Consider the following 21,095-nt stretch of genomic DNA (forward strand, 5'->3'; position numbering starts at 1 on the left):
GGTGGCCAGTAAGGTGGACGTGATATGATCCTTGACTAGTCTCTAACATATACACGATCGCAAATACCACTCAAATGGACGGCAATTCATTCAAAGCTTATGGCAACTGGCATATGGCAAATGCCAAGTGTCATACTGCAAAAATCCCAAAGTGTGCGTGCGCTCCGCTGTAGATTTTCATATTGCTAATGGACATAAAGTCAAGACCCAAAGGTCAAATTTAGAAAATTTGAAAAAGAAATTCTAAAATGTATCACCCTCTATAAAAGTGTTTTCTGGACTGTTTTTGACATTTTAAATTTTTTGTTGTCATTTATGCATATATAACAACTGTATGAACATACCTTTGTCTTATTTTATTGAGATGTCCATGAGGCCTATGTTTTGTCCATTTGCAATATATGACCGTAGAAAGTCAAAAGTCAGTGAACCATGGCCAAATGGCATAAGAAATGCCCAAATGCCATATATAAGTATTGAAAGTGCCAAACCAGGATATTATGTCCATTTGCCATATATGAACATAGGAAGTCAGTTTCCGAACCCAGAAGTCGGTGAACCATGTCCATATGGCATTTATACTGACCAAATGATATATATCACTATGTTAAGCCCTGAATCAACCTAGAAGGTCTATTTGTCATGTATGATGAGGGAGAAGTGGGACTCTGTTTTTTTTTTAAGACTTTTTGAAAAACGTCCAAAATGACCAGGTGCACCCTCTATTGGTTGGCCACGGGTGGGATCTTATTCTACACTCTCTCATTCTGCACTCTTATCTCATTATGCACTATTATCATAATATAGACTTATCTTATTATATACTTGATCTTATTCTAGACTCTTATCTAATTCTAGACTATTATCTATAAACCCTTATTTTATTTTAGACTATCTAAAAACCCTTACCTTATTCTAGACTATTATCTTATTCTAGACTATTATCTATAAACCCTTATCTTATTCTAGACTGTTATCTTATTCTAGACTTATCTTATTCTAGACTATTATCTATAAACCCTTATCTTATTCTAGACCCTTATCTTATTCTAGACTATTATCTATAAACCCTTATCTTATTCTAAACTATAATCTATAAACCCTTATCTTATTCTAGACTATTATCTATAAACCCTTATCTTATTCTAGACCCTTATCTTATTCTAGACTATTATCTATAAACCTTTGTCTTATTCTAGACACTTATTGTCATGTCCTGACCAGTAAAAGGGGTTGTTTGTTATTGTAGTTTGGTCAGGGCGTGGCAGGGGGTGTTTGTTTTATGTGTTTCGTTTTTTTTTGGTTAATGTTCTATGTTAGTATGTTTCTATGTTCGTTCTAGTTTTTCTATTTCTATGTTTAGTTTAGTGGGTTGACCTTCAATTGGAGGCAGCTGTTCCTCGTTGCCTCTAATTGAAGGTCCTATTTAGTAGGGGTGTTTTTCTATGGGTTGTTGTGGGTAGTTGTTCCGTGTTGTGTAGCTGTGTGCCTCACAGGACTGTTTCTCGTCGTTGTTTTGTTTAAGTGTTTGTTTTGGTTTTCTTCACATTAAAGAAGATGAGCATACACATTCCCGCTGCGCCTTGGTCACATCTTTACGACAAACTTGACACTTATCTTATTCTAGACTATTATCTATAAACCCTTATCTTATTCTAGACTATTATCTATAAACCCTTATCTTATTCTAGACTATTATCTATAAACCCTTATCTTATTCTAGACTATTATGTATAAACCCTTATCTTATTCTAGACTATTATCTATAAACCCTTATCTTATTCTAGACTCTTATCTTATTCTAGACTATTATCTATAAACCCTTATCTTATTCTAGACTCTTATCTATAAACCCTTATCTTATTCTAGACTATTATCTATAAACCCTTATCTTATTCTAGACTATTATCTATAAACCCTTATCTTATTCTAGACACTTATATATAAACCCTTATCTTATTCTAGACTATTATCTTATTCTAGACTTATCTTATTCTAGACTATTATCTATAAACCCTTATCTTATTCTAGACTCTTAACTTGTTCTAGACTATTATCTTATTCTAGACTTATCTTATTCTAGACTATTATCTATAAACCCTTATCTTGTTATAGACCTTGTTGTAGACTCATCTTATTACTGACTATTATCTTATTCTAGACTATTATCTTATTCTAGACTATTTTATTCTAGACTTATCTTATGAAACTGTATACGTCTGTGTGTGTTTCTGTGTCTGCGTGTGCATGTGTGTGTGTGTGTGTACCACTGTGTGTAATTGAATATGGGAAAGGGGGTTTATTTCTACGGGTGTCACCTCCTGATGGATGCTCCTCATAAGAGAGCTGCACTCAGAGATCATCCTTCACCCTCCCTCCCTCCCTCCCTCCCTCCCTCCCTCCCTCCCTCCCTCCCTCCCTCCCTCCCTCCCTCCCTCCCTCCCTCCCTCCCTCCCTCCCTCCCTCCCTGATCCTCCATCTCTCCTTCCCTCCCTCCCCTCCTTACTTCCCTCCTTCCCCTTTCTCTCCTCTCCTTTATTCTCTTATTCTCTCTTCTCTCTGCGGTGGTCGTGACGGGGGCATGGGTGTCACAGTGAATTTCATGCTGGCGTGTGTGTGTGTGTGTGTGTGTGCCGTGTCTTCTGTGCCCTAATTACTGGGTAGGCAGGCCATCTTCAAAGATGTGGCGTGTGACAATCTCTCTCTCCCGCTGCGCTCCCTCCCTCCCTTCCTACCTCCCTCCCTCCTTCCTTCCCCAGTGCAGCCAGCCCCTCTCCACTGCTCATGAATTCCCACCTACACAGTATGGACACTACATATACTTCCTTGGGCCATTCAGTGTACTTGTACTTCCTCCTAGCCTATATCCTTTAGCCTACTTCCTGTAGCCTACATCCTGTAGCCTAGAGCAGGGGAGAGAAGGTGAATATATTTATTCTGGCCTTTGAAGTAACATTGGGGCCTATAGGAAGGCAGAGAAGGTGTATTTACAGGTGAAGTCAGAAGTTTACATACACTTAGGTTGGAGTCATTAAAACTCGTTTTTCAACCACTCCACAAATTTCTTGTTAACAAACTATAGTTTTGGCAAGTCGGTTAGAACATCTACTTTGTGCATGACACAAGTAATTTTGCCAACAATTGATTACAGACAGATTATTTCGCTTATAATTCACTGTATCACAATTCCAGTGGGTCAGAAGTTAACATACACTAAGTTGACTGTGCCTTTAAACAGCTTGGAAAATTCCAGAAAATGATGTCATGGCTTTAGAAGCTTCTGATGGGCTAATTTACATAATTTGAGTCAATTGGAGGTGAACCTGTGGATGTTTTTCAAGGCCTACCTTCAAACTCAGTGCCTCTTTGCTTGACATCATGGGAAAATGAAAAGAAATCAGCCAAGACCTCAGAAAACCAATTCTAGACCTCCACAAGTCTGGTTCATCCTTGGGAGCAATTTCAAAATGCCTGAAGGAACCACGTTCATCTGTACAAACAATAGTATGCAAGTATAAACACCATGCGACCATGAAGCCGTCATACCGCTCAGGAAGGAGATGCATTCTGTCCCCTAGAGATGAACGTACTTTGGTGCGAAAATTGCAAATCAATCCCAGAACCACAGCAAAGGACCTTGTGAAGATGCTGGAGGAAACAGGTACAAAATTATCTATATCCACTGTAAAACGAGTCCTATATTGACATAGCCTGAAAGGCCACTCAGCAAGAAAGAAGCCACTGCTCCAAAACCGCCATAAAAAAGCCAGACTACGGTTTGCAACTGCACATGGGGACAAAGATCGTACTTTCTGGATAAATGTCCTCTGGTCTGATGAAACAAAAATAGAACTGTTTGGCCATAATGACCATCGTTATGTTTGGAGGAAAAAGGGGGAGGCTTGCAAGCCAAAGAACACCATTCCAACCGTGAAGCACGGGGGTGGCAGCATCATGTTGTTGGGGTGCTTTGCTGCAGGAGGGACTGGTGCACTTCACAAAATAGATGGCATCATGAGGAGGGAAAAATTATGTGGGTATATTGAAGCAACATCTCAAGACATCAGTCAGGAAGTTAAAGCTTGGTCGCAAATGGGTCTTCCAAATGGACAATGACCCCAAGCATACTTCCAAAGTTGTGGCAAAATGGCTTAAGGACAACAAAGGTATTGGAGTGGCCATCACAAAGCCCTGACCTCAATCCCATAGAAAATGTGTGGGCAGAACTGAAAAGTGTGTGTGAGCAAGGATGCCTACAAACTTGACTCAGTTACACCAGCTCTGTCAGGAGGAATGGGTCAAAATTCATCCAACTTATTGTGGGATGCATGTGGAAGGTTACACGAAAAGCTTGATCCAAGTTAAACAATTTAAAGGCAATGCTACCAAATACTAATTGAGTGTATGTAAACTTCTGACCCACTGGGAATGTGATGAAAGAAATAAAAGCTCAAATAAATAACTCTCAACTATTATTCTGACATTTCACATTCTTTAAATAAAGTGGTGATCCTAACTGATCTAAGTCACAGAATATTTTACCAAGATTAAATGTCTTGAATTGTGAAAAACTGAGTTTTAAATGTATTTGGCTAAGGTGTATGTAAACTTTCGACTTCTACTGTAACTCATCTGGTGCTTTAGAAGGACTTTGTTGTTGTTGTCGATGCTTGTTTATGTAAACAAACAGTTAGAATGTCATACAATACCTGAACAGTTTTTCCTCACACTTTCTATGTTGTTTTACTGCCGCTGTGTTTTCTCTGCATCAACTAACTATTCTTAACATTCTGTAGCAGTTTTATAGTCATTGTGATTCTGGCCCATTTTCTATAAAGGACTGTGTAATTATATAAACATTGTGATTCTGGCCCATTTTCTACGAAGGACTGCGTAACTATCTTTGGAATCAGCGGTTTGCATCTTGTTTCCCACAGTGCCAGCGCATTGGGTCGGAGAGCTTTCTTCTGTGTGTGTGTATAGCCTGCGGCAGCAATGCATGCTGGTTGCACTGTGAATTATGTCTCTCTGTCTCTTCATCTGTTATATATATATATATATATATATATATATGCTTCTTGGTCATTGGTATTCATCATTAGTATTCATAATGTACTAAAAGGTTTGATTAGCCTGAGCTAGTATCTAGTGTGTGTGCTGGAGTTGATGTGTGTGTGTGTGTGTGTGTGTGTGTGTGTTGCATGATAAAGTGTACTGTAGTGTTTGCTGCAGGTGTATTAGGCTATAGCCCACTGATTAAAACTAACTCTTACCCCGTCCTATCCCTCTGATTAAAACTAACTCTTACCCCGTCCAGTCCCTCTGATTAAAACTAACTCTTACCCCGTCCAGTCCCTCTGATTAAAACTAACTCTTACCTCGTCCTGTCCCTCTGATTAAAACTAACTCTTACCCCGTCCTATCCTTCTGATTAAAACTAACTCTTACCCCGTCCAGTCCCTCTGATTAAAACTAACTCTTACCTCGTCCTGTCCCTCTGATTAAAACTAACTCTTACCTCGTCCTATCTCACTGATAGTTGCATAACGGGCCTCTTTTTTTCCCAGTTTGACTGAAACCAAAGGCCTGATAGCCAATCAGAAGGATAGACAGACAGACAGAGATCAACACCTTCCTCTTTCTAGTGAGGGACATTCTCTTGTTGTGGAGGGACATGACAGACAGACAGACAGACAGACAGACAGACAGACAGACAGACAGACAGACAGACAGACAGACAGACAGACAGACAGACAGACAGACAGACAGACAGACAGACAGACAGACAGACAGACAGACAGACAGACAGACAGACAGAGATTGAGAGAGAGAGAGAGCAAGACAGACAGACAGACAGAGATTGAGAGAGAGAGAGAGCAAGACAGACAGACAGACAGAGAGAAGAAGACAGACAGACAGACAGACAGACAGAGAGAGAGAGCAGACGACAGACAGACAGACAGACAGACAGACAGACAGACAGACAGACAGACAGACAGACAGACAGACAGACAGACAGACAGACAGACAGACAGACAGACAGAGATTGAGAGAGAGAGCAAGACAGACAGACAGAGATTGAGAGAGAGAGAGAGCAAGACAGACAGACAGAGATTGAGAGAGAGAGCAAGACAGACAGACAGACAGACAGACAGACAGAGATTGAGAGAGAGAGCAAGACAGACAGACAGACAGACAGACAGACAGACAGAGAGAGGGCAAGACAGACAGACAGACAGACAGACAGACAGACAGACAGACAGACAGACAGACAGAGGCAAGACAGACAGACAGACAGACAGAGAGAGCAGACAGACAGACAGACAGACAGAGATTGAGAGAGAGAGCAAGACAGACAGACAGACAGACAGACAGACAGACAGACAGACAGACAGACAGACAGACAGACAGACAGACAGACAGAGATTGAGAGAGAGAGCAAGACAGACAGACAGACAGAGATTGAGAGAGAGAGCAAGACAGACAGACAGACAGACAGACAGACAGACAGACAGACAGACAGACAGACAGACAGACAGACAGACAGACAGACAGACAGACAGACAGACGCGTTCCCCTCCCAAACTGGTAGCCATAAACTACTCTGCCTGGTGTTGGCGAGGTGAGAAACGGTGGGAATTCAAACCTGCCGACAGAAACAGAAATCAGTGAAACGTCTAGCTTTGATTTACATTTGATAAAGTCTTCAACTAACGTGAATTCAACATGAAATCAACCAAAACCATTCACCATGTCATTGGATTTAGGTTAAAAGTTGGATGGGGAAAAAAAAGACGAAATGCCCTTTTATGTTGATGACTAATTGTAAATCCAATCAGTTTTCCGCATTGATTCACCGTCATCGTGGGGTTTGAAATGACGAGGAAGTGAGGTGACCAACGGTTGGAATTGAAACTGGTAGACGGAAACTATTTCTCTGGGAATTCCACCGCTAATGTTTTTAGAGACGTGGCATCTCTTTGGATGAAGTGACCCGATGAAGGTTGGGATTAATTAAAAGCCATTCGGATAAATGATATTACTTTGGACTGACGGTCACGAAATGTGGAGCTATTAACACTGATGTATTTGAATAGGGCTTTGATTAAAATAACCCCTATACATTATATGTTAATGTGATGCAAATGTAAAGCGTTTGCACTTTGCATATATGCACTTATTAAAACGTTGGCAGTGGTAGTATTTTGTTAATCAACTCCCATAAATAGATGTCCTATAGTGACTGATTGTCACAGTGGCATCACGGGGTCTCTATGACTAATGCAACAGGCTGGGGGAAGATATTAAATGTGACACGCGGGTAAATGGCCTCCAACACTCTACTCAACAAATTGGATGCAGTCTGTCACATTGCCATCTGTTTTGTCACCAAAGCCCCATATACTACCCACCACTACGACATGTACGCTCTCGTTGGCTGGCCCTCGCTTCATACCCGTCGCCAAACCCACTGGCTCCAGGTCATCTACAAGACCCTGCTAGGTAAAGCCCCGCCTCAGCTCACTGGTCACCATAGCAACACCCACCTGTAGCACGTGCTCCAGCAGGTATATCTCTCTGATCATCCCCAAAGCCAATTCCTCCTTTGGCCGCCTTTCCTTCCAGTTCTCTGCTGCCAATGACTGGAACGAACTGCAAAAATCTCTGAAGCTGGAGACTCATATCTCCCTCACTAACTTTAAGCATCAGCTGTCAGAGCAGCTCACAGATCACTGCACCTGTACATAGCCCATCTGTAATTAGCCCATCCAACTACCTCATCCCCATTCTGTATTTATTTATTTATCTTGCTCCTTTGCACCCCAGTATCTCTACTTGCACATTCATCTTCTGCACATCTACCATTCCAGTGTTTAATTGCTATATTGTAATTACTTCGCCACCATGGCCTATTTATTGCCTTAACTTACCTCATTTCCACTCACTGTATATAGACTTTTTGTTTTCTTTTGTTCTACTGTATCATTGACTGTATGTTTGTTTATGTGTAACTCTGTGTTGTTGTATGTGTCAAATTGCTATGCTTTATCTTGGCCAGGTCGCAGTTGTAAATGAGAACTTGTTCTCAACTGGCCTACCTGGTTAAATAAAGGTGAAATAATTATTATTTTTTTAATCCTCAGATCATAGTTGCCTATGGATGTCACGATACAAACAAGTGTGTGTGAGTGTGTCAGAGAGAGAGATAGAAATAAAGAGAGAGAAAGATAGAAAGATAGAAATAAAGAGAGAGAAAGATAGAAATAAAGAGAGAGACTGTAGAACTCTGTAGAACACAGCGGAACAGGAAGCGACCGTGCAGAAAGAGGAGCACAGTATCTCTCCGTCTGGGTGTCTTCTTAACCTCCTGTCTCCTCCTGTCTTTACCCTCACCAGCTGTTGAACAGAGGGATAGAGTAGGGAACGAGGGACAGAGAGAGTGATTTGATGAAGAGGGGGATGAGGGATGAAGGATGAGGCTAGTGTGTAGCTAAGCAACACCACCATAGAGGCAGAAGAGAAAACATCACCAGCCTAGTTGCTCTACAGTGATTTTCACACTAGTGATGTGACGATCTGAGAGTGGCCTGTTTATCCCTGGTGAACACTGTCATGACATGTTGACTTCCTTTAAAAATGGCTGCTAACTAACTAAAACCAGAAAGTGGAGCGGGTCGAGAGTTTCAACTTCCCTGGTGTCCACGTTACCAACGAACTATCATGGTCCAAACACACCAAGACAGTCGTGAAGAAGGCACAACAAAAACCCTTTCCCCTGTACCGGTACCCCCTGTATATAATCTCCACACTGACTCGGGACCGGTACCCCCTGTATATAATCTCCACACTGACTCGGGACCGGTACCCCCTGTATATAATCTCCACACTGACTCGGGACCGGTACCCCCTGTATATAATCTCCACACTGACTCGGGACCGGTACACCCTGTATATAGTCTCGTTATTGTTATTTTTATTGTGTTACTTTTTATTTTAGTCTACTTGGTAAATATTTTCTTAACTCTTCTTGAACTGCGCTGTTGGCTTGTCAGTAAGCGTTTCACTGTGAGGTCTGCTACACCTGTTGTATTCAGCATTTCACTGTGAGGTCTACTACACCTGTTGTATTCAGCATTTCACTGTGAGGTCTACTACACCTGTTGTATTCAGCATTTCACTGTGAGGTCTACTACACCTGTTGTATTCAGCGTTTCACTGTGAGGTCTGCTACACCTGTTGTATTCAGCATTTCACTGTGAGGTCTACTACACCTGTTGTATTCAGCATTTCACTGTGAGGTCTCCACCTGTTGTATTCAGCATTTCACTGTGAGGTCTACTACACCTGTTGTATTCAGCATTTCACTGTGAGGTCTACTACACCTGTTGTATTCAGCATTTCACTGTGAGGTCTACTACACCTGTTTGTATTCAGCATTTCACTGTGAGGTCTACTACACCTGTTGTATTCAGCATTTCACTGTGAGGTCTACTACACCTGTTGTATTCAGCATTTCACTGTGAGGTCTACTACACCTGTTGTATTCAGCATTTCACTGTGAGGTCTACTACACCTGTTGTATTCAGCATTTCACTGTGAGGTCTACTACACCTGTTGTATTCAGCATTTCACTGTGAGGTCTACTACACCTGTTGTATTCAGCATTTCACTGTGAGGTCTACTACACCTGTTGTATTCAGCGTTTCACTGTGAGGTCTGCTACACCTGTTGTATTCAGCGTTTCACTGTGAGGTCTACTACACCTGTTGTATTCAGCATTTCACTGTGAGGTCTCCACCTGTTGTATTCAGCATTTCACTGTGAGGTCTACTACACCTGTTGTATTCAGCATTTCACTGTGAGGTCTACTACACCTGTTGTATTCAGCATTTCACTGTGAGGTCTACTACACCTGTTGTATTCAGCATTTCACTGTGAGGTCTACTACACCTGTTGTATTCAGCATTTCACTGTGAGGTCTACTACACCTGTTGTATTCAGCATTTCACTGTGAGGTCTACTACACCTGTTGTATTCAGCATTTCACTGTGAGGTCTACTACACCTGTTGTATTCAGCATTTCACTGTGAGGTCTACTACACCTGTTGTATTCAGCATTTCACTGTGAGGTCTCCACCTGTTGTATTCAGCGCATGTGACAAATAATGTTTGATTTGATCTACTAACCAGTAGTGTGGTTTGTTCTTCCAGGGCTGTGATGTCAGGACATCCGGGATGACAACTAGAATGTCCCTTGACCCTGGCTGCATGTCTGGGGACGGACACTCCCAGAAGCCCATGCCTCACCTGTACAGGTACAGAGAGACCACACAAACACACTCACTCACTCACTGCACACTTTCTCCACCACCCACCCCATCTCTCTCTTTATCCACCACCCTCCCTCTCTCTCTCTCCACCCCTCTCTCTCTCCACCCCTCTCTCTCTCTCCACCCCTCTCTCTCTCTCTACCCCTCTCTCTCTCTCTCTCTCCATCCCCTCCTCTCTCTCTCTACCACCCCTCTCTCTCCACCCCCTCTCTCTATATCTGTTTCTCCACCACCCCACCCCCCTCTCTTTATCCACCACCCTCCCTCTCTCTCTCCACCCCCTTCTCTCTCTCCCCACCCCCTCCTCTCTCTCTCTCTCTCTCTCTCTCTCTGTCCACCTACCCCCCTCTCTCTCTGTCCACCTACCCCCTCTCTCTCCAACCCCCCTCTCTCTCCACCCCCCTCTCTCTCCACCCCCCTCTCTCTCTCTCTCTCTCTCTCTCTCCACCCCCCTCTCTCTCTCCACCCCGCCTCTCTCTCTCTCTAACTCCACCCCTCATTTCTCCACCCCCTCCTCTAGCTCTTTCTCCACCTTCCCAATTTATCTCTCCCTCTATTTCTCCACCACCCCCCTCTCTCTCTCTCTCTCTCTCTCTCTCTCTATTTCTCCACCACCCCCTCTTTCTCTCTCTATTTTTCCACCACCCCCCTCTCACTCCCCCTTTACCACCACCCCCTCTCTCGCTCTCTCTCTCTCTATTTCTCCACCACCCCCCTCTCTCTCTCTACCCCTCTCTCTCTCCCTCCCTCTCTCTCCACCTATCCCCCACTCTCTCCTTTTCTCCACCCTCTCCTCTCTCTCTCTTATTTCTCCACCACCCCCCCTCTCTCTCTCTCTCTCTCTCTACCCCCTCTCTCTCTCCCTCCCTCTCTCTCCACCTATCCCCCTCTCTCTCCTTTTCTCACCCTCTCTCTCTCTCTCTTTTCTCCACCACCCCCCCCTCTCTCTCTCTCTACCCCTCTCTCTCTCCCTCCCTCTCTCTCCACCTATCCCCCTCTCTCTCCTTTTCTCCACCCTCTCTCTCTCTCAATTCAATTCAAGGGGCTTTATTGTCATGGGAAACATATGTTAACATTGCCAAAGCAAGTGAAATGGATAATAAACAAAAATGAAATAAACAATAAAATGAACTGTTAACATTACACTCACAAGTTTCAAAATAATAGACATTTCAAATACTGTCTATATATACAGTGTTGTAACGATGTGCAAATGGTTAAAGTACAAAAGGGAAAATAAATAAACATAAATATTGTTTGTATTTAAAATGGTGTTTGTTCTTCACTGGTTGCCCTTTTCTTGTGGTAACAGGTCACACATCTTGCTGCTGTGATGTCACACTGTGGTATTTCACCCAGTAGATATGGGAGTTAATCACAATTGGATTTGTTTTTGAACTCTCTCTCCTCTCTCTGTTTTGGAATTGTGTCTCTCTTTTTCTTTCTTACACTCTACCTTTTTGATTTGTTCTCTCCATGCAGCGAGACTTTAGTGGAGCGAGTGACTGCAGTGGGTTTGGGAAGCCGGTGTCCGGTAAACGGTAAGGTTGATTAGCTGTGTTGTGTGGCTGTGGCCGAGGCTACGTCAGCGACAAGGTAAAGGTGAGAGATCTCCGCCATGGCATTTGACGGTTCAGTACCCATTTTGGTTCTAAAGAAAAGGAAAGAAAAGAAGGAGAGAAAGAAAAAAATCCACTAACTGTTATTAAGCCACTCTGTCTGCAATTTCCTCTCATTTAATTTCCTCTCCTCTCCTCTCCTCTCCTCTCCTCTCCTCTCCTCTCCTCTCCTCTCCTCTCCTCTCCTCTCCTCTCCTCTCCTCTCCTCTCCTCTCCTCTCCTCTCCTCTCCTCTCCTCTCCTCTCCTCTCCTCTCCTCTCCTCTGTCGTTGCTCTTTCTCTGTCAGACCGTTGTGATGTTTAGCCTCAGATAACCTCTGTCTGTCTGTCTGTCTGTCTGTCTGTCTGTCTGTCTGTCTGTCTGTCTGTCTGTCTGTCTGTCTGTCTGTCTGTCTGTCTGTCTGTCTGTCTGTCTGTCTGTCTGTCTGTCTCTGTCTGTCTGTCTGTCTGTCTGTCTGTCTGTCTGTCTGTCTGTCTGTCTGTCTGTGGTAAATCAGAGTTTGTAATCCTTCACCTTGGTAAAACATTGAGTAGGGCACGCTGTGTTCTAAGAAACACTGACGTCCTTTTAAGATAGACTTTTCATAAAAATATCTGACATCACATTATGGTGTGTGTGTGTGTGTGTGTGTGTGTGACTTTATTAGGCAGATAATGCGCTTGCCCCTAGACAGTATAGATGTAATGTTTGATTCCAGGGATTGTCCCTCGTCTAGCCCCGTTGGGCTCAGCATGGAATCCACATGTGTTTAACCAGGCGTACGCTGTATTGACTTTTGACAAACTGATTTTTATTTAATTTTTTTAAACACTGCTTGTTGAATGATTTTTAACAGCGTACATTCAAATGTCAAATGTCAGAAGCAATTGCTTTAATTAAACAGCTTTCAACTGAATATTGGTATTCAACTGAATACCATTTTGTTCTATTTCAATGATACCATGAATTAGAAGACACATTATGTTTACAAGCTAACAGAAAACAGTTAGCAAACTATTAGCTAACAGTCTGCCTTTTGTTGACCTCTTTGTCAGCTGACAGCACAGCCATCCCAGTGGTACTGATACCCCTCTCCCATCCCACCCTACAGCACCGCCAGGATTCACCCGGGCCGACCGAGGTCCCAAACGGAACATCTTCTAACCCAACGAGACGGCGGCCATTTTAAATGATTCGTCTTCGATTTTGGTTTATGTTTCTTTTTTAAAAAAATATTATTGTTTAATTAGTACATTAATTAGTTTGCCTCTGTTTTTTAGCTTTGTAATAAATACTTACTTTCCTTTTTGTTGGTGTTCTTACTTTAGATTGGAGCGAATAATGTTATAAAATAAATTCAACCATCTCTATTTTAACTTTGTAATGAATGTTTTTTTAAATGTTTATTTTTATACAGCTTGATATGATGAAAAAGCAGCTCAGATATAGAACATGTACAAATGGACCGTAACCATTGGGTTCTACCGCGCTGATATACCGTGCATTATAGGGAAATGACGCACGCTCTAGAATGCCCCTCAGGCCAATCACGGTCAAATGAAGTAATAAGGCCCAAGAGGGTGTGGTATATGACCAATTTACCACGACTGTGGGCCGTTCTTGTGCACGACGCAACGCAGAGTACAGCACGGGCTACATCCCTTAGCCTTGCTATATTAGCCGTATACCCCAAAATCCCCGTCGTGCCGTATTTTATATTGTAAACTGGTTACCAACATCTTTAGAGGAGTAAAAATAAATGTTTTGTCATACCTGTGGTATACCACGTCTGTCAGCCAATCAGCATTCAGGCCTCGATCCACCCCAGGTTTATATGAATAAATAATGCATTTCAAATCATTGCATTTTTCCTCCGTTCTGGGCTACAATGCATATTTCATCAGGCCAGTGAAATATTAAGCACACTTACAATTTTATATTCTCTCACTTCCAAAGGGGGTATTACTTTGTTGTATTTCAACAATATCACACTTCACACAGACTGTTGTTTTGTTGATTCAGACTGTTGTTTTGTTGATTCAGACTGTTGTTTTGTTGATTCAGACTGTTGTTGATTCAGACTGTTGTTTTGTTGATTCAGACTGTTGTTGATTCAGACTGTTGTTTTGTTGATTCAGACTGTTGTTTTGTTGATTCAGACTGTTGTTGATTCAGACTGTTGTTTTGTTGATTCAGACTGTTGTTTTGTTGATTCAGACTGTTGTTTTGTTGATTCAGACTGTTGTTTTGTTGATTCAGACTGTTGTTGATTCAGACTGTTGTTTTGTTGATTCAGACTGTTGTTTTGTTGATTCAGACTGTTGTTGATTCAGACTGTTGTTTTGTTGATTCAGACTGTTGTTTTGTTGATTCAGACTGTTGTTTTGTTGATTCAGACTGTTGTTTTGTTGATTCAGACTGTTGTTTTGTTGATTCAGACTGTTGTTGATTCAGACTGTTGTTTTGTTGATTCAGACTGTTGTTTTGTTGATTCAGACTGTTGTTTTGTTGATTCAGACTGTTGTTGATTCAGACTGTTGTTTTGTTGATTCAGACTGTTGTTTTGTTGATTCAGACTGTTGTTTTGTTGATTCAGACTGTTGTTTTGTTGATTCAGACTGTTGGTGGTTTGGTTTGATTGGCTAATTACTGGGCTTGTATAGTGATCATTTTCCATAGATAATTTGAGGGTAATCGACGTGTGGTTCCGCAGGCTGTGGGATCATTGGTGTTTGATTCATAAAGCTCGTCGTTGCTCTGAGGAGGAAAAAGCTGCATCCTGATGTCCCATAATCCCTTGGTGATCTTTCTTCTTCCCTGACTATGATGATAAGATGAGGGAAAGACTAAAGTCTTTATTCATGAACACCGATGGATGATGGATGAGGAGATGGTTGTGTTTATGGGATGGGAAGTACACGGACACCTAATACTATATTAACAACTACCCTTAATATTTACCATAAACACAAATGTAAGCTGTGTTTGAATAATCTTACTAAATGCACTAACCAAACTATTTGTGATGTGAATTGCAAAAAAAAAAAATGCAACTGAAGCCCAATGAGAGCAGATACAAACTCGTTACTTTAACTAATTATGTTGAGCTATTTGATAAAGTAATTACTTTTTCGAATGCGTTACCTTACAGATGACACCATTCTGTATACATCTGGTCCGTCTTAGGACACTGTGTTATCAAACCTCCAAACGACCTTCAATCCCATTCAACACTCCTCCCGTGGCCTCCAACTGCTCTTAAATGCTAGTAAAACTAAATGCATGCTCTTCAACCGATCGCTGCCCAGCACCCTCCCGCCCGACTAGCATCACTACTCTGGCCGGTTCTGACTATGTGGACAACTACAAATACCTAGGTGTCTGGTTAGACTCTAAACTCTCCTTCCAGACTCACATTAAGCATCTCCAATCCAAAATTAAATCTAGAATCGGCTTCCTATTTTGCAACAAAGCATCCTTCCCTCATGCTGCTAAACATAGCCTCGTAAAACTGACTATCCTACCGATCCTTGACTTCGGCGATGTCATTTACAAAATAGCCTCCAATACCCTACTCAACAAATTGGATGCAGTCTATCACATTGCCATCCGTTTTGTCACCAAAGCCCCATACACTACCCACCACTGCGACCTGTATGCTCTCGTTGGTTGGCCCTCGCTTCATACCCGTCGCCAAACCCACTGGCTCCAGGTCATCTATAGGTCTTTGTTAGGTAAAGCTCCGCCTTATCTCAGCTCACTGGTCACCATAGCAACACCCACCTGTAGCACGCGCTCCAGCAGGTATATCTCACTGGTCACCCCCAAAGCCAACACTTTCTTTCGGCGCCTTTCCTTCCAGTTCTCTGCTGCCAATGACTGGAACAAATTGCAAAAATCACTGAAGCTGGAGACTCATATCACCCTCACTAGCTTTAAGCACCAGCTGTCAGAGCAGCTCACAGATCACTGCACCTGTACACAGCCCATCTGTAAATAGCTCATCTATCTCTCTACCTCATCCCCACATTGTTATTTATCCTCTTGCTCCTTTGCACCCCAGTATCTCTACTTGCACATCATCATCATCTGCTCATCTATCACTCCAGTGTTGATGCTAAATTGTAATTATTTCACCTCTATGGCCTATTTATCGCCTTACCTCCCTACTCTTCTACATTTGCACACACTGAGCATAGATTGTTCTAATATGTTATTGACTGTACGTTTGTTTATGTGTAACTCTGTGTTGTTGTTTATTCCATGTGTAACTCTGTGTTGTTGTTTTTGTCGCACTGCTTTAGCTTTATCTTGGCCAGGTCGCAGTTGTAAATGAGAACTTGTTCTCAGCTGGCCTACCTGGTTAAATAAAGGTGAAATAAATAAAATAAATAAAATGTTGGCTGACAATCGGGTGCGTTCGTAAATTCACTCTGGCTATCAACACCGATTCTAGAGCACTCTCGTCTGAGTACCAGAGCGCAGAATAACTGCTGAATTTGCGAACGCTCAACACCAGTTGAATACGGCCGGTGTCAGTAAACGTCGGCAAAATAATTAAATTGCCAGCAGCACAGTAACAGTCACCAATGTTCTGGATAACATGAAAACAGCCTAACCAGCTCTGCTAGGGGGAGTACAATGGTCAGATTGGGGTGTTCTCTCATTATCTGTCTGGAGGTAGATAGCCAATGTTAGCCAGTTAGCCAGTTAGCTTGGGCGCTTGACTGCCATTGTGAGTTCAAAATGCTCGGATCAACCCTACTCCTCGGCCAGAGGGTCCAGTGTGTGCTCTGAACGCTCCATGAGCAAAAACACCCCCCAAATTTACAAATGGACAATCTGTCAACACTCTGAGCACTCCAGATTGAATTTAACAAATACACCCGAAGTCTTAAAATGTCTACCTACGAATTTGTTATGCTAACAAGCTAGTAAGAGGTTGCATAGCAACAGCATCAACTTCCGGTAGACAGGCGAAGCGCTAGTACGCTCATCTGAAAGGATGCCGTTTGTTTACAGTATACTAAAATCAACTAATAGTAGATAGTATGTAGTATATCCACATTAAGTAATATACGTTCATCCACCATGGCCTGCTCGCCTCCCTACCTCTGAGGAAGCACAGTTCCCGCTCAGCCCAGTCAAAACTGTTCGCTGCTCTGGCACCCCAATGGTGGAACAAGCTCCCTCACGACGCCAGGACAGCGGAGTCAATCACCACCTTTCGGAGACACCTGAAACCCAAACCTCTTTAAGGAATACCTGGGATAGGATAAAGTAATCCTTCTAACCCCCCCACCCCTTAAAAGATTTAGATGCACTATTGTAAAGTGGTTGTTCCACTGGATATCATAAGGTGAATGCACCAATTTGTAAGTCGCTCTGGATAAGAGCGTCTGCTAAATGACGTAAATGTAAATGTAAAATATACAGCATGTTAGTATTGGTATTCGAACGCAGCTCTCTAGTCAAGGTGTTATCAAAAGAGGCTATTTAAAGATTTTTGGGAAAAACCTTTGCATCTGACTTGACAGAGAGCTTTCTCCTTTCTAATACCCTGTGTGACCTGATCTCTCATTGGGCAGGGGTTAAGGTCATGTCCTGTGTGACCTCATCTCTCATGGACCAGGGGTTAAGGTCATGCCCTGTGTGACCTGATCTCTCATTGGGCAGGGGTTAAGGTCATGTCCTGTGTGACCTCATCTCTCATGGACCAGGGGTTAAGGTCATGCCCTGTGTGACCTCATCTCTCATTGGGCAGGGGTTAAGGTCATGTCCTGTGTGACCTCATCTCTCATGGACCAGGGGTTAAGGTCATGCCCTGTGTGACCTCATCTCTCATTGGGCAGGGGTTAAGGTCATGTCCTGTGTGACCTCATCTCTCATGGACCAGGGGTTAAGGTCATGCCCTGTGTGACCTCATCTCTCATTGGGCGAGGGTTAAGGTCATGTCCTGTGTGACCTCATCTCTCATGGACCAGGGGTTAAGGTCATGCCCTGTGTGACCTCATCTCTCATTGGGCGAGGGTTAAGGTCATGTCCTGTGTGACCTCATCTCTCATGGACCAGGGGTTAAGGTCATGCCCTGTGTGACCTCATCTCTCATGGACCAGGGGTTAAGGTCATTATTGGTAGTTCATTGGCTGGTGGTTATAGGAGCTGTATGACACACACACACACACACACACACACACACACAACTCCCACACTCATCACTGTCTTGGCATGGTTAAACTATTTGTTTAACCATGTCATATCTTCTCTTTAAGCTCCTTAACCTGTTTGGGCTAGGGGGCAGTATTGAGAATTTTTGAAAAAATATGTGCCCATTTTTAACTGCCTCCCACACCAACTCAGAAGCTAGAATATGCATATTATTGTTCAGGTTTGGATAGAAAACACCCTAAAGTTTCTAAAACTGTTTGAATGGTGTCTGTGAGTATAACAGAACTCCTATGGCAGGCCAAAACCTGACAAGGTTTCATGCAGGAAGTGGCCTGTCTGACAAGGAGTCGTGCGTCTTGCATCTGTTTATTGAAGAGTAAGGATCTTAGCTGTAACGTGACAATTCCCAGGGCTCCAATAGGCTCTCAGAACCCGGGAAAAACCTGAACGATGACGAGGCAGCCTCTGGCTGAAACAGATTATCGCCTTATCCAAGTGGCCGATCAGAGGACCATTGAATGAGGCGCGTGCACGATTCGCCCCCGTGGAGAAATTTCATTCGGCTGTTTAGCTTATTGCAGATTCCCGGTCGGAATATTATCGCTTTTCTACGAGATAAATGGCATAAAAATTGGTTTTAAACAGCGGTTGACATGCTTCGAAGTATGGTAATGGAATATTTAGAAATTTTTTGTCACGCCATGCGCCATCCGCACGACCGTTATTTACCATTCGTATAGTGTCTAGAACGCACGAACAAAACAGAGGATATTTGGATATAACGATGGATTATTTGGGACCAAACCTACATTTGTTATTGAAGTAGAAGTCCTGGGAGTGCATTCTGACGAAGAACAGGAAAGGTAAGAACATTTTTCTTATAGGAAATAGGATTTTGGTGAAGGCTAATCTTGCCGGGTGTCTAAATAGCTAGCCGTGATGGCTGGGCTATGTACTTAGAATATTGCAAAATGTGCTTCATCCGAAAAGCTATTTTAAAATCGGACATATCGAGTGCATAGAGGAGTAATGTATCTATAATTCTTAAAATAATTGTTATGCTTTTTGTGAACGTTTATCGTGAGTAATTTAGCAAACTGTTAGTAAATTCCCCGGAAGTTTGCGGGGAGTATGCTTTTTCTGAACGTCACATGCTAATGTAAAAAGCTGTTTTTTGATATAAATATGAACTTGATTGAACAGACATGCATGTATTGTATAACATAATGTCCTAGGTGTGTCATCTGATGAAGATCATAAAAGGTTAGTGCTGCATTTAGCTGTGGTTTGGGTTTTTGTGACATTATATGCTAGCTTGAAAAATGGGTGTCTGATTATTTCTGGCTGGGCACTCTCCTGACATAATCTAATGTTTTGCTTTCGTTGTAAAGCCTTTTTGAAATCGGACAGTGTGGTTAGATTAAGGAGAGTCTTGTCTTTAAATAGCTGTAAAATAGTCATATGTTTGAGAAATTGAAGTAATAGTATTTCAAACGATTCAAAAATCGCGCCACTGAATTCAGGTGGCTGTTACGTAGGTGGGACGAATTCGTCCCGCCTTGCCCATAGAGGTTAACTCCCCAGGTCCAGCTCCTTCACTCCCCAGGTCCAGCTCCTTCACTCCCCAGGTCCAGCTCCTTCACTCCCCAGGTCCAGCTCCTTCACTCCCCAGGTCCAGCTCCTTCACTCCCCAGGTCCAGCTCCTTCACTCCCCAGGTCCAGCTCCTTCACTCCCCAGGTCCAGCTCCTTCACTCCCCAGGTCCAGCTCCTTCACTCCCCAGGTCCAGCTCCTTCACTCCCCAGGTCCAGCTCCTTCACTCCCCAGGTCCAGCTCCTTCACTCCCCAGGTCCAGCTCCTTCACTCCCCAGGTCCAGCTCCTTCACTCCCCAGGTCCAGCTCCTTCACTCCCCAGGTCCAGCTCCTTAAACCTCTTGAGGATACAATCCCGCTAACGGGATTGGTTGGACAACAACCGATATTCAAAACAAAATAATCTCAAAATTAAAATTCAAGTATTATACGGCATTTTAAAGATACTCTACTCGTTAATCCAATCACATTGTCTTATTTCAAAAAGGTTTTACGGTGAAAGAAAAACATTAGATTATTTTAGCATCTCAGCAACAAAAAAAAAGCAATTTTCCAAGCACGATAGCCATCACAAAACCAGATATACAGCTGAAATTAAGCACTAACCTTTGACAATCTTCATCAGATGACACTCCTAGGACATCATGTTAGACAATACATGCATTTTTTGTTCGATCAAGTTTATATTTATTTCCAAAAACCCAATTTTTACATTGGCGCGTGTCGTTCAGAAAACGTTTTCTGCCCATAACTTCCGGTGAATAGGCACATTTAATTTACAGAAGAACTCATAAACGTTGAAAAATGTTATAACAATTATTGAAAGAATTAGAGGTAATCTACTCCTTTATGCAACCACTTTGTCAGATTTCAAAATAACGTTATGGAAAAAGCACATTGTTCAATATTCTGAGTACAGAACTTAGCCTTCAATGCTAAGCTATACAGTTAGCCTACAACCACGGCGTCGACAAATCTCTAACAATATGTTGGAAATATTTACTTACCTTTGCTGATCTTCGGCAGAATGCACTCGGATGGGCTCCCACTTCCACAAGAAATGTTCATTTGTTCTGCAAAGCCCATAAATTATTTCCAAATACATCCGTTTTGTTGACCCATCCAGAACACTTTACAATGCCATGTGGCGTGGACGCAAATCCGTAGACGAAATGGCCAAAAGTTCCATTACCGTTTGTAGAAACACGTCAAGCGATGTTTACAATCAATCCTTTAGGGTATTTTTTAACGTAAAACTGCAATAATTTTAACAACAGGGCTGTAGGTATTCAGTCATACAAGAACAAATAAAACAACAGCTAAGTCACGTGGATGTGCGTCATAAGACACCTGTTCTCTGATTGGCCAGGGATTGAACGAGCCAGAATTTTCTGCCCGGTAACAGA

The 21,095-nt window shown here is 42.6% G+C and overlaps 1 protein-coding gene across 1 annotated transcript in view; it reads left to right on the top strand.

Moving 5' to 3' along the window:
- Nucleotides 1–13,197, top strand: part of LOC106589161 (uncharacterized) — a 34,107-nt gene extending 20,910 nt beyond the window's left edge. The window contains exons 7-9 of the mRNA XM_045709539.1: nucleotides 10,213–10,316; nucleotides 11,814–11,872; nucleotides 13,041–13,197. Of these exons, the coding sequence (XP_045565495.1) occupies nucleotides 10,213–10,316; nucleotides 11,814–11,872; nucleotides 13,041–13,093 (216 nt within the window). The 3' untranslated portion in view covers nucleotides 13,094–13,197. The remainder of the gene's footprint in view (nucleotides 1–10,212; nucleotides 10,317–11,813; nucleotides 11,873–13,040) is intronic.
- Nucleotides 13,198–21,095: the final 7,898 nt, after the last annotated feature.

This window comes from Salmo salar, chromosome ssa27, assembly GCF_905237065.1.
Source record: "Salmo salar chromosome ssa27, Ssal_v3.1, whole genome shotgun sequence".
In the NCBI taxonomy this organism is placed as follows: Eukaryota; Metazoa; Chordata; class Actinopteri; order Salmoniformes; family Salmonidae; genus Salmo; species Salmo salar.